The 15,727-nt window shown below is 49.1% G+C and overlaps 7 protein-coding genes across 7 annotated transcripts; 3 read left to right on the top strand and 4 right to left on the bottom strand.

Moving 5' to 3' along the window:
• Positions 1-462: 462 nt before the first annotated feature.
• BO83DRAFT_447084 (uncharacterized protein) lies at positions 463-2,155 on the bottom strand (the record flags this gene model as incomplete). Its single annotated transcript, XM_025536634.1, has 7 exons — positions 463-853; positions 920-1,106; positions 1,271-1,402; positions 1,450-1,623; positions 1,687-1,861; positions 1,883-2,070; positions 2,113-2,155. 7 exons carry the CDS (start codon positions 2,153-2,155, stop codon positions 463-465), a joined length of 1,290 nt encoding a protein of 429 aa, XP_025387404.1.
• Positions 2,156-3,025: 870 nt separating this feature from the next.
• tyr1 (tyrosinase) lies at positions 3,026-5,019 on the bottom strand (the record flags this gene model as incomplete). The annotated part of the gene is made up of 3 exons (XM_025534797.1): positions 3,026-3,641; positions 3,708-4,922; positions 5,011-5,019. The coding sequence occupies 3 exons, from the start codon at positions 5,017-5,019 to the stop codon at positions 3,114-3,116; spliced, it is 1,752 nt and encodes a 583-aa protein (XP_025387405.1). The 3' UTR covers positions 3,026-3,113.
• A 3,295-nt stretch (positions 5,020-8,314) lies between these two features.
• On the bottom strand, positions 8,315-9,232 carry BO83DRAFT_438206 (uncharacterized protein; the record flags this gene model as incomplete). The annotated part of the gene is made up of 2 exons (XM_025536075.1): positions 8,315-9,031; positions 9,194-9,232. 2 exons carry the CDS (start codon positions 9,230-9,232, stop codon positions 8,315-8,317), a joined length of 756 nt encoding a protein of 251 aa, XP_025387406.1.
• Positions 9,233-9,242: 10 nt separating this feature from the next.
• Positions 9,243-10,043, top strand: BO83DRAFT_438207 (uncharacterized protein). Its single transcript, XM_025536076.1, has one exon. It carries the CDS (start codon positions 9,414-9,416, stop codon positions 9,804-9,806), a length of 393 nt encoding a protein of 130 aa, XP_025387407.1. The 5' UTR covers positions 9,243-9,413; the 3' UTR covers positions 9,807-10,043.
• Positions 10,044-10,110: 67 nt separating this feature from the next.
• BO83DRAFT_53518 (uncharacterized protein) lies at positions 10,111-11,458 on the top strand. Its single transcript, XM_025537418.1, has 2 exons — positions 10,111-10,121; positions 10,176-11,458. The coding sequence occupies exon 2, from the start codon at positions 10,468-10,470 to the stop codon at positions 11,410-11,412; it is 945 nt and encodes a 314-aa protein (XP_025387408.1). The 5' UTR covers positions 10,111-10,121; positions 10,176-10,467; the 3' UTR covers positions 11,413-11,458.
• An 8-nt stretch (positions 11,459-11,466) lies between these two features.
• BO83DRAFT_362840 (uncharacterized protein) lies at positions 11,467-12,682 on the bottom strand. The gene has a single exon (XM_025529545.1). The coding sequence runs from the start codon at positions 12,656-12,658 to the stop codon at positions 11,504-11,506; it is 1,155 nt and encodes a 384-aa protein (XP_025387409.1). The 5' UTR covers positions 12,659-12,682; the 3' UTR covers positions 11,467-11,503.
• A 546-nt stretch (positions 12,683-13,228) lies between these two features.
• BO83DRAFT_339901 (Hsp70 family protein) lies at positions 13,229-15,516 on the top strand (the record flags this gene model as incomplete). Its single annotated transcript, XM_025528565.1, has 9 exons — positions 13,229-13,334; positions 13,400-13,908; positions 13,970-14,014; positions 14,075-14,147; positions 14,197-14,458; positions 14,507-14,609; positions 14,663-14,790; positions 14,853-15,066; positions 15,121-15,516. The coding sequence occupies 9 exons, from the start codon at positions 13,229-13,231 to the stop codon at positions 15,484-15,486; spliced, it is 1,806 nt and encodes a 601-aa protein (XP_025387410.1). The 3' UTR covers positions 15,487-15,516.
• Between the last annotated feature and the right edge of the window lie 211 nt (positions 15,517-15,727).

Below are 15,727 nucleotides of genomic sequence, written 5' to 3' on the forward strand. Positions count from 1 at the left end.
TCTATATACGCTCTCGTCCCTGTCCCAACACCACTCTTCCCCACCGCTTACACTAGACACTTACGAGTGGTCTCGTCTAATCAAAGTCATAGAAATGCAATTCTGTGTCAGCTTCTTCACTGTTTATAGATATATAGATACTTCTATAAAGTGTTAATTCATGACTTCCAACCTAGTCCAATCCAGATTCTTATACCTGATCGAGCCTGCTAAGTAAGATGCTAGCTATACCGGTGCTTCACGTTTGGAAGCAAGGAATATCTTCCACACATAGGGAAACATGTGGCAAAGACTCCAGGTGTCTAATAATGGTTTAAATGACATTAAGTACAGTATTCAGCATCCCTGCACATGACCACAGAGCTATTCTGCAGGTGGCCAGGGTGTCTCAATTTTTAAAGAACACACAAAAAGAAAAAGCAAAAGATTTGATAAATTCAACATGTTGCATCTGTTACGCTTTCAAGATAAGTATAGACACAGAAAACAGTCAAGGTACTCATCCTCATTGTGGTCATCAAACGGCCAGTGTCGATCCGTCATCTCGCGCTCGTAGTCTGTATCCAGTGAAGCAAGGCCATCAGCTTTTATCTGAAGAGCACGGGCACAGGCAGCTTCATATTCTTCCGGAGGAGTCCAGCCATCACTACTGATACCAATAGCATTACGGATATGTTTCAGTTGGAGGTCAATCTCTTCCTGCATGCTTTGCAAATGCATGATAGAATCTGACCTGGCTGTAGCTATGGATATTGGACACGGGTCAGTTGAGTACTCGTGCCAGAATTTGGCCAATAAGACAAGGTCAGCTTGAAGCGGGATATTGTTGCCCTCCCAGGGGTGGCCCGCATGGCTGAAGATGCGCCAAGTGAGCATGTTCGTGGTCTAATCCATAGCGCGGAAGTGAGGCTCATTGAACCGCTGAGTGGATGCCAGATAGAAAAAGTGGGTATGGCGTCGTCGAAAGTCATGAAGAACATCAGCCTTTTCCTCATCCAGATCGTTTAAATCCGGAGTAGGTGGCGGGCGAAATTGAAGGGACTCAGGGTCATCGTAGTTCTGGAAGAACTTGGGAATCCTGGCGGCGAGGAAGAGCGGAAGGACAGCTGCATGTTGCCAGTCAATTAGCCCAACGATGTCTGAGTCATCTGAAACGAAGATGTTGTGGGCTGAAGATCAGGGTGGCGAAGGACCGGGCGTAAGACTTCATTTGATGGGAGCAGTCGAGGAGCAATCTTGAGGTAGAATTCCAGCGACTCAATATGCTCACTGGGGTCGGACAATAGGTAAGCCATGGACTCGCGATATGCACGCTCAAGAGGGAAGCGTGGGCGGTCATATTTGCGCAGCCAGGCTAGTTCCTTTAGCGCAGGATTTCGGAGAACATCGATCGGGTCCGCACCTAATATATAGTCAGCACTGAGACAGGCTGGCCTACGAAGCACTTACAAGGACCGCGATAGACACGGAGAGAGGCACGCTCTGCGAACCACCATTTAAGAGCTGCACTAGGGCCAATGCAGACATCAGAATCTGGAACAGCGATGCGTGGTGAGTCTGACGGGAGATCGCTCGCGTAGTATATGCTTCCACTCGCAGGGAGCTGAATCGCATGAAGCTTTGCTTCAAACTGTACAAGCTGCAGGAGCGCCTTAAGACGTTCTCGATCAGACAACTCAAACTAACGATCAGCAAGTGGTCGCCCCGGTAGTTTTTCCATGATGATATACTCCGAGCCAACAGGATTTTTAGCATCTGTGGAGTATGCATATACGCGGGGCACAGGAAGACCATGAGCGCGAAGGAGAGCCAAGGTAGCTACCTCGCTAGCAATTGCCAATTGTCTTGGACTAGTTGAGAGCTATGGCAATCGCGCAAAGACCTGAGTGTCATTATTCATGGTGATCTGTAGGACACGGTCGAAGCCCCCTTCCGCCAATTTCGTCAGGCTTTTGATATTTGTGTCGCATCTCTGTAGCGACCGAGCAACAGCAGTTTTCAATGCATCAGCATTGAATTCCAGGCGACGCTCAGCGAGACGAACTTTCTCGTTATATCTACCGATATAAGCTACCAAAAGTGAAGAGCAGAGGGCACCCTTGAGCAACTCACATCCATCGACCAGACGTGTATTTGAAGAGTTGACTGTCGTCATTTATCGTAGACACCATACGGGAGGTAAACGTTAATGAATGCATGATCCACATTCGAAACAGAAGTGTTCTAGTTACCGGACTTGGATGCCAGGTCCACGGTGCCATCCTAAGCCTGATCATGCCGATGTGGCTTTTAACAGAAGTTCATTTGGAGAAGTGCGGGTTGCGGAGCAAGAGGGTGAATCGCGCGCTTAGTTTATCGATCAGTAGGCGGCTCAGTCACATTGTGAGCTATAAATATCCCCGGGGAACATTTTACTTCCTTTCTAACGACTTTTGTAAACGATAATCACCATTTTTTGTAGCGAAGTAATACATGTTCCGGCTCGGAAGACGAGAGTCTAATGGTTCGAGGCATGTTTGATCGCGAAGGGGGAAAGAAGAAAAAAGAAACCAAAAGAAAAGGGTGTAGAGTCAGCGTGTTCTTCATCTTCCAATGACAAACCATTTACGCAGAGTCATTATCCGAGTCTACGGAGAGAGCTCTAACCGCATATGTGGTCCTACTACAGCGTAAAACAGCAACCGATCCAGTGATTATAACGGCTTAATAGGCTAGCAAAGCTGATTTATATGGTATATAGAATCCGGGTGGATATACTCCCTGCTTAAGGGGAGTGAGTCTTAAGCATAAGTCCAAATCACGTCCATCTGCATATAGATCGGACTACTGGGATGCAGGACTTCATACATAATGAGGGGATTAACTTACCAATCGTTACCACGAAATTCGTAACCAGCTCTGAAAACACAAAAGGTCCAGCCTCCACGGCAATGTCAGTATAAGGTATCATTTTGGACAAGAAGAGTTGAATGGAGGTGATGGGGCAATATTGACTACATATTCCTGAATTGAGTAGGTCCTATCTATTTTGCTGCCATTGATGAAGAAACCTAAAGGACGAACATCCAAGGTTCCCATTTGCCGATTGGCAGTCACAAATAAGCCAAAATACCTCAACCTGAAACCTTCCTAACCTCAATCCAAGGTCCTGGATCCACTTTGCTGTCACCTGTGATAGGGTTAAGTACCCTTTTTTTGCGGGGCAAGCCTTTATCGTCCTTTATAAGCTGATTATCCAGCACCATAATCTTCAGTTTCCTTTCTTTCTCGTCTCCGACCTTAAATTTGTCTGAGCCCGTTGGGGATGAGCCGGGTGGTAGATGTGCGTGCAAAGTTACCGTCAGAGAGTTGCTGCAGTTGGCACAACCTGGCACATGCCACCGGCTGAAAACCGGCTCGAGCCCAACTAGAGTAGCGTGAGCCCAATCATCCTCCTTGTCGGAAGGGAAGGCCCAAATAGCCACAACAAAAGAGCCCAGTCTTTGACTCCGACTGATACCTGTCACCCGTACAGCTGAGCGTGACATGGATGGCGGTACTGGTAGCGGCAGGACATCGATAGGTGGTGGTGGTAGGGGGTCCTTTTGAAGGTATTTATCGCATTTGTACTCGTATCCGAGCTCCTGAATGTTCACAACATCCTAGAGGTATTCATGGTTAGCGGCTCTATATGAGATAACATTTTTGGCCTTGTGGTTAACAGTTACCCTTGAAGTGTAGCGAAAAGGGGTTAACGGGGTTTCCATGTTGAGCTGGGAATCAGCACTCATACCCGGAGTTGGACCTTGACTATCAATCGGACTGGTTCCGGGGTAAAACGGAATAATATCAAAATTCTCTGTGGCCTCATGATGGAACTGCCAGAGCCAAAAGACCATGTCAATGAAGCAGTGATGAAAAAAGAAGATCGGATCGAACGCCGCCGTGTCATTCTCGCCCATGTCCCCGTTTGCTTGTGAGGGAGTTTTTCGGTTTCGATCCTTGTCAGGCATGTCATATCCACCAACTGCCAGATGAACTCCATTGTGTGGCCGCTCCACGGAAACCACAAAGTCATCCTCCCATTCGTGCTCACGAGAAAATATATCATCGTTCCACTTAGCAGCTGATGTGGTGTTGGAAAACACGGTATAGTTGGGAGCCTTCCAGGCAGCATTGATGTAAAGCTGACGCATGCCTGGGACTGTATTTGTAGCGGGACTTCTTAGCCAGTAGTACACATTCTCATTCAGCCTCTCGGTAGCCTGAGCCTCATTGATGGTGGCATTATATTCCTCTGTGGCGGCCTTATCATCTTCCCCAACAAGTCCCGAGTAAGGACATCGAACTGTTTCATACTTTTTGGGCTTGCTGTAATCAACCTTTCTGGTCGTGGTGCCGGCTTGGTCGGATGCAATTCGACCGAGATTGTCGAAGAATCCCTGGGCCAATTTGTACGAAAACAGGGGATTGTCAATCTCGCCCACAACGGGTAAAGTATATTTTCTTTGTGTGAAGATATTCGGTACAATGGAGTCGGCAAACTCATCCCAGTATGGCAGAGCTAGATTCGGCTTGTTTGAAACTTTGCGGAGGGCGTCCTCCAAGCGAAGGACATACGCACGGTGCCAGGTAGGAAAAAGCACATTGCCATGGTGACAGTATCCTCCCCACCAATCTCGATTTCCATAGCCAGCACCCCTGAAGGGCTGGCCATGATAACCTGCGATGGTATAAAAGGAATCCTCATTTGGAGCTTCCGCCGTTCCTGGACCCTCTTCCTGAAGTAAATGGAATGCAAGGACCAGATCGTTAAGCTCTTTCTCATCAAGATCGGCAATGTTTTTGCGGAGCCGAAATGGAGACATAGCGTATGTGTTTTTGAGGTGAGAAGTCAGTCCTGAATTCGATGTGTTTGGAGAACTGAAAGAGAAATCAACTCGCTGGTCAGAGGCAAGTCTTATGGGTAGCGAGCTCCATCAACTTAATACTTGCTTAGGTAGCGAGAGGAGCTGATTCACAGGTACGTACCTGCAACATTTTGTATTTCCCCGACCATGCCACATCTGCAACAACTTGCTGATGCTGTCGTCAACACGCATGCATGGGCCTTCGCAAGGAAATGGCTCACAGAAGGCGTCGACGCGAGGCAACCAATTACTGAAAAGTCGCTATGCTGCATTGTGGCTGCCTGAGTATCCGTCTTACTGACAATACTAAAGATGGGTTTGACTATCCTCCTTATGCTTGGTGGACTAACCTAGACGACCATGCATCTCAAGGACAACAATCAGCGCAGAGTACTGAGCAGAGTGCCGAACTCGAACTGAATCCCGGTCAAGTACAGCTATCTGCCTAAAACCAGCAGGTCTGCCGAGGTGTAATCGCACCAGCCCTATCACAAAGATTATGGGGCACTGGCGAGTCAGACAATGGGTGACGCGGCGAGGTTCACCCGAACCAATAAGCCAACAACCAACCCATGTTGGTGCGGGGTCAAACAAATCACATACTTAGCGGGCTCGGTTAGATACAACCTTTTGCCTTGCAATGGATCAAATGAAAGAGTGAATTACTATGTTAGATCTCGTGAATAGTTATACGTTCTCGGCAGAATATAGAGTGAGTAGCAAAACTGTGAAAGGCCCAAAGAAACAATGGTGTCCTCCTATCTCCCTTCTTGACTCTTTACACAAATCGCAATCACGACATGCTCTGTACCCAGCAAAGGATACTTCATGATGCTTCCCTCATGCATGTCCCGCTTTAAGATACCACTTTCCAGAAGATTGTCAGTTTGGAAAGCGAATAGCAAAGATGACGGTCCGAGTCATTATGCATAGTAGGCCAAGTGTTGAATGCCACGCAATATCTACAGCACACCATACTACTCGTACCCGCATATGCGCATAATACGCAGAGGTTGCTGTCTTCCAATCAGATACTGTTCTTTATGCATTTCCTTCCCGGCCAGCAGTAACTACTACCTACTAGCTTTTCCTGTCGATCATAATCTGGAATTGTCTGTAAGAGCCCGGAACTCCACTCTACGGCAAGGTGCATATCAGACTATGTCGCTTCAATCGATCTGAGATAGTTGCACAGACCTCTACACACCTTTAAGCACTTCTGGGTTACTTAGGACCAGCATTAAGCTAACTGATGGTAACTCTTGTGGGTAGGATCAACAGCTGCATGTATGAACAAATTCCTTATAGTCCGATGTTGAATACAGCAATCCGACTCGACGGAATAAAATGGTACTGGGTATTAACGTGCTTTGACACCGTCCATGCAGGCAGTTGTTATTCCTGAGGCGTTGCCATTTCTCACCCTATCGTTATCTACATGCTTCCTACTCGGGAATGTCAATCCAACCCCGATGATGAGGTGTGCAGCTGCAGCATCATCGCTTGCCTGGACATCTCCTCGGAGCGTTAGAAAGTAAGCTGCATGCACTCAGGGAGAAATCAATGATTGAAAGAATTTGAAAGCCAGCATAGCTTCGTTTGATGAGCTAGGCCCCTCAAAGGGCAAAATATCCACGGCCTAATCGGACAGTCACGTCGGCTCCTCCAGCAACAATCGACCCAAAAACCCACTGTGGACGGACGGAAACTGGGTTTCTCCGTGGCACTTTCATAAAGCCTTCATAAGAGTCATAAGTACAGAGATAGCGAGCTGAAGGCCTCTTCATGCTGACCTGGCTATAAGGATCTGGGGCTGGGGATGAATCAAACATACATACACTAAGTGGAGCCTGTCAACAAACGATCCGAGCGCGTGTCTTCTAGTAGGCCCACGAATAATTGCCTGTGTTGGCACTCCAGCTCAGTCACAGGATACATCCACCCAACAGCGAATATCACTTACATTGAGACAGGATCATTACTGCTGGGTCGCTCGCAAACTACCAAAGTCAGTTCTCAGCATCAAAGTGAACCCCCTTCGGCTCATTTCTTCTTGTCTGACCGAAATACTCGATGACAAAGAAGTATTGCGGAGCCAAACTACTGAATAAAGCAGCTAGACGTCAACGGAATGAACTTATTGGATTTTGTATTACTCGGCGAGCAGAGCTGCGGCCAGTAATAGGCGTTGTCTCTAAACCTATCGGAAATCCAAAAAAAAATATGAGTGGAACAGTACTAGGTTAAGGCTACTATACAGGAAGGCTCTATCTACCCCCACACCAGCCTTTGCTTATGCCACAGCCTTGACTATCCGCAGATGCCCTCTTTCTGCACCCCGCCCACCCTGGAAGGTAAAGCCTTGTTTTAGTAGATGCAGAAATCCTACTGCTATTATACTAAGCTCAGATCCTGCCGAGGCCCCGAGATGGTACCCGAGGTGTTATTATATTACCTTGAGGTATTAAGCTGACGCTTTATGCAACAAGATATCATCAGGCAGAGGCAAAGGATAGGTGGTGCCTGACTGACTGACGACAGTGAATGTGTCAACATTCCTTTCAAGGTCCGCAGTCGACTATGACGCTAGACCTTGGATCTATATACTGCCCACCTAATCAGCTGTCACTAAGCCAGTTAACGGCTACGAGGCTTAAATAACCACCTTCAGCTAGTCCAGGCAACCAGCTGACCTGTCAGCTTGTAAGATCTCCTTCACTGTCGAGTTCTATATGAGTCGTTGCTTTTTACACTTTCAACGTCCCACCGAGGTGTGCATACACCCTGTCACTGTTGGAGTTACCCAACAGGTGGCTGAACCTCTCGCGGCTGGACATCTCTCCAGTCTACTGCAGGTGACCCGAGCCCCCATCTCTGGGAGGTACTCCTTCTCTGTCACTACCAATGGCCCGATGAGGCTCAGGACTTCGCACATAGTTGGCCAACGAGTGTCGTGCGAGCCATTGCCTCCAAGGAAACACAAAACTTTTTCCACTACGGTGCCGACGTGGACCTCGCATGCAATGATCTCTTCGTGCATCACGCGACAGTCCCTATAAAGTCATAATTTCATGTACAAATGCTACTTAAACGTCGCAGCTATCATCGGAGATGACACGTTGGTGAGGATGTTGCTGGGCCACGGGGCTGAAATAGACGGACTGGAGCACCATGATGGGGATTCCCGAACACGATCCCAACCTGCTATCACGGATGCTCTAGTATCAGGACAGTCAAGTACTGTTCGAGTTCCGTCCAATCATGGCACGAGTATTCAAGGTCGCCTGTATGGAGGCTGGTCGGTTAGTCATGTACGCTGTCAATACTGGCCACTTGACGCTGCTCCAACTCCTACTGGAGAATTGAGGCAGACACGAGCATTCCTTATGATCCCGTGTATACCCTACGTAGCGCGACCTGCTCGATCATCGCGCGGAACGACGGCGCCTAATCGTGGCCATGAACGCTCGGCTGCTGCTAGAACGCGGAGCGGTATTTCCCATGGACAGTTTATGAGGCGGCTTATACTCGACAGTAGTCAGTATTGCCTTTGTATTTCCGTGAACACGGTGGATGCAATACTGGTCAGGGCGGGAGTTTCCATTGTAAGGTGAGGAACCGGCATGATGCTCCTCTGGCATGATCTCATCTAGACCATTAGTATGACTATCGAACAGCACCCCGTCTCCTAGCCCAAACTCGTCTCGAGCGCCCGGTATCTGGCTTAGCGCAGCGATGATATCTTGAACCTGACTTTCAACGGCGGATCGCTCGTGATACTCCAGGTCCTTTTCACTCGTGATAGGCCGATTGCTGAAACGCCGGTTATATTCCTCGAGTGCGTGTCGGGAACTGAACAACCGAGGAGGGTCTCGACCCAGGGGTAGGAGGTAGTGGCAGGCAGTATTGTGGATCTCCTGCTGTCTAGCATCACAGTCTGTCCAGAGCTCTAGTCGCAGTGGGCTATATTTGCCAGTGGGCTGCGGGATCTCGCCAGTAGTTGACTCAGCGGGATGTCCGGCTCTCAAGGGGATCAAACGAAGGGTGTGACAGTATTGAATGAACTCTCGGAAAGTAGTCCGACGGGTTTGCTCCTGCTCGTGCTTCCTCAGAGACTCCTCTCGCTCCCTATCCTCTTCGGCCTGTAGAAATAGCGTAGGATACTAGCATGCTTTCCCGACGGTCTCTCCGAGATAGTTTTCTCCCCAAATGCTAAGCCTCCTCGTCAATGCTTGTTCATTCGTGGCCTAATAGCTTAGCTGCCATGTGACGATAATGGGGCGGTGGCGCGGGTGCTCACGGACCCCTAAGAGAAGAAGACATCTCTTAACGTCGCCGAACATCAGTGTTGCCGCATCATTCTTCTCTCACATAAGAGTCACAAACTAACTCACTCCTGATCAGGCTCCAACAAACTAGAGTACATAAACCAGAGACCCCTCCTACTAACATGGTAACTTCATCACCCAATTCTTATTCAAAACCAGCTATACTACCCAACGAAAGCTTCTCAATACCATTCACATGTTTTTCAAGATACTCGCCCTCTTCGCAGTGACAGTGTTAGCCACACTCAACGATGTTACAAACCAGGGTACACCCGCCGTTAAGACCGTAACCACTTTGGAAACTGTCACCGGATCTCCAGTTACCACGGGTGTTACCAAAACCGTGACGCCAGATACAAGTGGAAATGCTACTAGCCCTTTCTGGAGTTATTTAACATCGACGCCGTTATCGTTCTCTATCTCCTCGTCTTCATCGTCGACGAGGACAAGTACGTCCGAGTCGAGTGCTGCATCGACCGCCTCAGAGAGCTCTTCTGTGTCAACTGGGGGTGCACCTGATATCACCGGAGGCCTTGCCATGCGTCTCGCTGGTGCTGCTGGAGCCCTCGGCTTTGCTCTTGCTCTGTAAGAGTCTTAAGATAGTAAAGGTGTTGAATGTGGTGGATGAAAGCTGGAAAATGTAGCATGGGATTTCATCGAATATTCTATGCCTGGTTCTGCTCACGAGCACCTGTGTACTTTTCTTGTATGTAAAGAAATATTCTTCGACTTATCTTGCAGATTACATTGTGATGTAGCATATCAACCAGGTACACTTATCCAGGAAAAGAATCAATGGCATCAGCTTAATCATGAGTCATGCAATAAAATCCAACACCGAGCAAAGACAGACTTTCGGGCGAGACGGCTCAACCGTCTCGGGGCGAGGCTGAGCTACGCCAAAGTAAGTAATAGCACTGACCCAAAACCGCAACAGCAATAATAACGCGATTATTAGCGGATTCTTCGTACCCGCACGGGACCCCACCGATGCACATAATCCAACAAATCGGATAGAGGAACGGGTGTCCGGGTGTACCTATGCTAAGAAACCTTGTCGGGTGCTTATCCGTCCAGGCCTCTTGGCCAGTGGTTCATATTGCGGCGCAGTCAATTTGCATGAGGGCCCCGCTTCCTATTGGCCAACTGCACGCAATCAATCCTGCGCTAACAAAGACCATAGTACTCAGTACCGTGCTGTATATGGTATTCCGCATTTCAGCAAATACACATGCAGCTAATGACCCTAGATGCATACATCCGTACCCTCCGCACCAATCTGTTTACCTATCCACACACCCAAAACCATCCGTAACAACGGCCCCTATACACGGAAACTACCCTCGAACACCACCACCTCCTCCTGCCTCCTGCTTCAAACCTCCCATCTAACTAACACACCCACCCTCTCCATATCCACATCCACAATCATGCCCATGTCTACCACCTCAACCTCAACCTCGACAACACCCAACACCTCACTATCGGACCAAGCCTCCCTAACAACCAACCCTCCACACCCGCACATACAACTACCACCATCACCACCCCTCCTCTTCCCCTCCGCGCACCACGAATCAACTGAACTCCTCCAAACCCTCACGCACATCCGCACGCAGCTCCACCGCGCCTCGCACCTCTACGCCCAAAAAGCAGCGTTTCTTGACGATTCAGAAAGACAATGGATTGAGTCTACTATTGCAGATACGACAAACGCGGTGCATGCGTTAGCGGTGCTGGTTGAGCCGGTGCGTGTGGAGTGGGAAGTGAGGAGCAATCAGCACACTACACACCATAATGTCAAGGGGAGGAGTAAGCGGATTTCAATGGGTTTGGGGACGCAGTTAAGGTGGGTATGTAGGGATGGGCAGAGGGCGAAGGTGCAGAGGGGGAGACTGATGGTTTGTTATTCGAGTTTAATGGTTGTGTTGGAGAGGTTGATGGGGGTGGGTTGTGATGATGGAGGGAAAGGGGTAGTAGGGAGAGGAGGTGAGGAGGTATTGGGTATAGAGGAGGTGGAGGTACAGGAGTTGCCTGGGGAGGGTGAGGCGGTTGGTATTGGCGCTGGCGCTTGTACTGGTGGCGAGGCGAGTTCGGGAGTGAACGCTATTAAAGGAGGAGGGTTGGGGTTAGACGTTAAGGATGAGATGCGGGATTTATTGAGCTGGAGGCAGGCAAAGGGTAATAATATCTAGATGGTCGTTACTTGAGATATTGGAGTATGAAGGGGGCATTCATGGTCATGAACTATTACGACTCATTATATCTCGAACTTATTTGAGAAAATCATATCTGAGCAATCGTTTCCTCCACCATCTTCTGAGGAACCGGTAGTATATCACCCCGTTCATCACTGATCTTTATGACCGCTGGTAGAACAACAACAGAGCCAGGAGACGGCGCACTCCAGCTAAAGTTGAACGAGCACGGCTGGGTAAACAGCCATACACTCAGCTGAGCTGCCTCCCTAACGACGCTGGCCAGGTGACGCCTGCGATCTGCATCGGAGAGTTCAGGATCTTGGTATATCGCAAAAGCTTCTGAAAAATTCTCTGCGAGAGCAGCGATGTTCCTTTGTGCAGCTGCCGAAGACAGGTCCACGTACTCCGGATGGAGACGAGCTGTCAGCATGCGCCACGCGAACATGTCTCGAGTCGAAGTCGAGGCTGAGAGAGGTTCAACCCCATGAGACTCCATGAACGGAGGATACAGAGACCCTCTAGGTTGAATTGCTTGTATGATGGTTCGAGCCAAGACATGATTGAGGACAGGTCGACGGGCGCGACGGCTAGCTAAAGCGGTGATCAAGGATCCAGTAATCGAGGTAGAAGCATAGCTCTCTATGCGAATAGCTTCCTCCGGGGTTGGTGATACAGTTTCATGTCTTGCAGGCACGTAGTAGTTATCGATATGCAGACCGATGTGGTCGAAGAGAGTCTGTATGCGCGTGCTGACAGTTTGGTCGTCGGCCGGCTGGGGAATAAAAGGGATCAAATCGAGGAGCGAATTTCGGCCGCCTGTCGGAGAAAGGGGAGAGTGACTCGATAGGGCTTGAACTCTGGCTCGCGGTTTCACCAACTCCACGCCATCCCGATCGGAGTCACCAGAGCTGCTAGAATGAGATGTGCCTTTCTTTCTTCGAAAGAAGAGTGCAGCCCCAATTATAGCAAGAAGAGCAGTCCCGGCAATCGATCCAACGATCGCCCCTGCCAGAGCGCCTTTGCTGACTCCGTTGCTGTGCGATGGCAGGCTCGATGAGGTACTGGTAGGGGTGCTAGAAGAGGAGGAACGTATCACGCCTGCCGACGTGGCTTGAGGGGATACTGCTGAAGAAGAGCTCGGTGTAGTTAGAGTCGGGGAAGTTGCGCTTGTCGTAGTGCCATACAAGGGCACCGATGTTGAACCATATTGCTCTTGGCGAGCTTGAATCAAGGCTTCCATTGTGGGAGAGGGCGGATGACAAAATGACAAAATGGGAGTAAAAAATCAAAGACCTGGACAGTACTCCAAAGCCCGTTTTATTAATGCACTTCTCCGCCCCAGGCGAACTAATTCAACTGGGCATTGCAGACAGGGGTATACAGATTACGGGTTGTTAGCGGCTATCGGGCAAAAACGATTTTGAGGTAGCAATGCCGCAGAACATCGCCATTTCAGCCCGAAAAAAAAATTCCTCATGTGTCTAACCTAGATTGTTGAGAAATTTTTTTTCAAACACACTAAATGGCTACTATTGTTACTGTATAATTATTACGAATCTCATAATGTAATACGTTTAATGAGGGAAAAAGACGGTGATAAGAACTGACGCTAAATTTTGCGCTATGCACCCCGGTACCAGACTTTCCAGGATTAAGAGGACGCGCTTCTCGCAGCCTTGTCTAAGTGGAGTGGGGGGCAATTTAGTTGCATTCACTGGAGTCGGACAGGGGTTCCAGTTGAGGGGCTTGGAGAGCCAGCTTCTGTCTCGCACGCGCCTCTGTCGACACTTCCACTTCCCAGCATCACAATATGAGCGACAAAGAAGCCCTTGGTCCACCAACAAAAAGCGCACTTCACAATGAGGAATGGCACCCGAACATCGTAGTTGGTGTCGATTTTGGCATGACACACACAGGTATGTAGATCCGCTGTAGGCTATTTGACGTGAGTTTCTTGACATAAAAGCTTACTGCTGATCAGGTGTCGCATACTCATACGGACCAGAATGGCCACCTCCCAAAACCATCCAGCGATGGCCGGGAAAGCTACCTGGCGAGCTGGCCAATAAGGTTCCTACCTGCATTACTTATAGCTCTGACTCCAAGTCAGTCAGCCACTGGGGTTTCCAATGTGACATCGATGATTCCGAAGCAGAAACCAAGGAGTTCTTCAAGCTTCATTTGGCGCCTCAGTACGCGCGAGATGGGGGCCCAAGCCTGACAGAAGCCCAGAAATGGTTCCAGGACTACGTTCAGTGCATCTATCGGCATGTGGTGTCCTACTTTGAAACCACGATACCACAGTTTGTCATGCAGCGTGTCGAGTTCATTTTCAGTGTTCCAACTACGTGGAAGGATGTGCGCATGGTAGAAGAAATTCGGAGACTGTTAATGCAGGTCATTGACGCGCGGAATCCAAACCACCGTGCTTGCATCGGCCTCACGGAAGCAGAAGCTGCGGCTGTCTACGCTGGCAACGAGCACTACGGAGTCAGTTATCATTCCTTTCCTAGAGGTCAAGTGTAAGGCACTGAGCTGACATTCAGTACAGCGCGATGATACCATTTTGGTATGCGACTCAGGAGGAGGAACGACAGTAACTAGCCCCTTAACTGCTACCTCGCCCGTAGAATGTTGTAACCAACATTGATGGTAGGATGTAAATGTCCTCAAGCTTCTCTCAGCGCAGGGTGAGCCTACGCAATTGGCTCAGCTTGGTCATGTCGAAGGTAGCTATCTAGGTTGTTGTCATGTCGTCCTTAGTTAACAATCTACCAGGACACCCTATCGGCTCGGTTTTTATTGACAGAGAAATACATCGTCTGATGTGCAAGCGACTTGAAACTATCCAACAGCACTTGAAATCATCTCCTAATACAACGGCGTGGAGAATGACATTTGGACGATTCCAGCGATACAAATGTGCTTTCGGAACCGAAGCCACGGTCACCCCTTGGCTCAAGCTGGATGTCCCGGGATTAGATCCTAACCTTGACTTCCCTGAGGCTGGAATATTCAATGGACAGATGCAGATTGCTTGGTAAGGCTGGGTGAAGATCTCACTATGGCGAACGCTGACACCTGAAAGGGAAGATATTCAAAACAGCTTCGACTCGAAAGTGGAAGGTATGTTCCAGCTTATAGACGCACATATTCAGCAACTGCAAGCCCAAGGCTCTAATGACAATATTGTGTGTTTGGCAATGCAGTACACATTTAACGCATCCAGCTAACATGTTTACAGAAATACCTGGTGCTGTCCGGCGGGCTGGGTAGCTCCCCGTATGTGAGACAACGCCTCCAGGAGAGATACAATAGTTCGAGAAAGGCTACTCAAACTGGAGAGATGCAAGTGCTCATGGCTGATGAACCGTACGTTGACTTCTTATCTTCGCCAATACCTCGTGATAATACTTACGAACTACGATTTCCAGGCAACTAGTTGTTGTCCACGGCTTAGTAATGGACCGCATTCAACAGCTGAAGCGCGGCATCCTAACATTTGGTTTCCGATGCGCACCAGTGAGCTACGGCATTATATGTCACAAGGTTTACAACCGCGACATTCACGTTGGAGAGCGAGTCGAGATGGACGTTCGCGATAAACGTCTGTATGCCCTTAATCAGATTGACTGGCTCGTGGTCAAGGTTCGGATACCCTCACCTCTCACTTTGCGAAGCTTACACCATAACCGCAATTAGGGGCGTCCAATTCCACCTACCGGGGTAACAAAAGAGTTCCATCTGAGGACCGACGTCGGTTTGGAAGCCGGAATCCACAACGTTGAGATTGTCATGTCGACCGAGTTACCGGCGAGGCTCCCACGCAGCCTATGCCATGAAGGATGGCAAACAGTTTGCAACCTCGACATTGCAACCGACAACGTGGATAAGAAATTGAAGAATCGCCATTGGTACAGCTCAAAGCCTGCTTTCTGGCGGACATCCTTCGAGGTGAGGGTGGTTGTTGGACCCGCAGATCTCACGTTCCAGTTGTGGTCTAGGGGAGAAAGAATCCGGAGCAAGCATGAGCCAATCTCGGTGCATTGGATGCCGGCGGAGAAATAGCGGATTGCTAGCCTGGCAGCATAAGCGATGGGTCAGGTGGTAGGAGTATAGTGATTGATCCCTCATAATTTCTCGTATAAACTTAATCCATCAATTACTTTCCACCGCTTAGACCCTCCCCTTCAGAAGCGATGAGAGCCTATCGTGCACACCATGCCGCAATCCATGCTGCGTACGGATACTGTCCGATATTTCCTGCCAAGTCGGAGATGTCCGTTGCGCCGCGGAGTCCCCATGGGGG

The sequence above is a fragment of the Aspergillus eucalypticola genome (assembly GCF_003184535.1).
Source record: "Aspergillus eucalypticola CBS 122712 chromosome Unknown BO83scaffold_15, whole genome shotgun sequence".
Lineage (NCBI taxonomy): Eukaryota > Fungi > Ascomycota > Eurotiomycetes > Eurotiales > Aspergillaceae > Aspergillus > Aspergillus eucalypticola.

Coding starts and splice junctions, on each gene's coding strand:
- BO83DRAFT_438207 (XM_025536076.1), top strand. CDS start 9,414: ATGTTTTTCAAGATACTCGCCCTCTTCGCAGTGACAGTGTTAGCCACA.
- BO83DRAFT_53518 (XM_025537418.1), top strand. CDS start 10,468: ATGCATACATCCGTACCCTCCGCACCAATCTGTTTACCTATCCACACA.
- BO83DRAFT_362840 (XM_025529545.1), bottom strand. CDS start 12,658: ATGGAAGCCTTGATTCAAGCTCGCCAAGAGCAATATGGTTCAACATCG.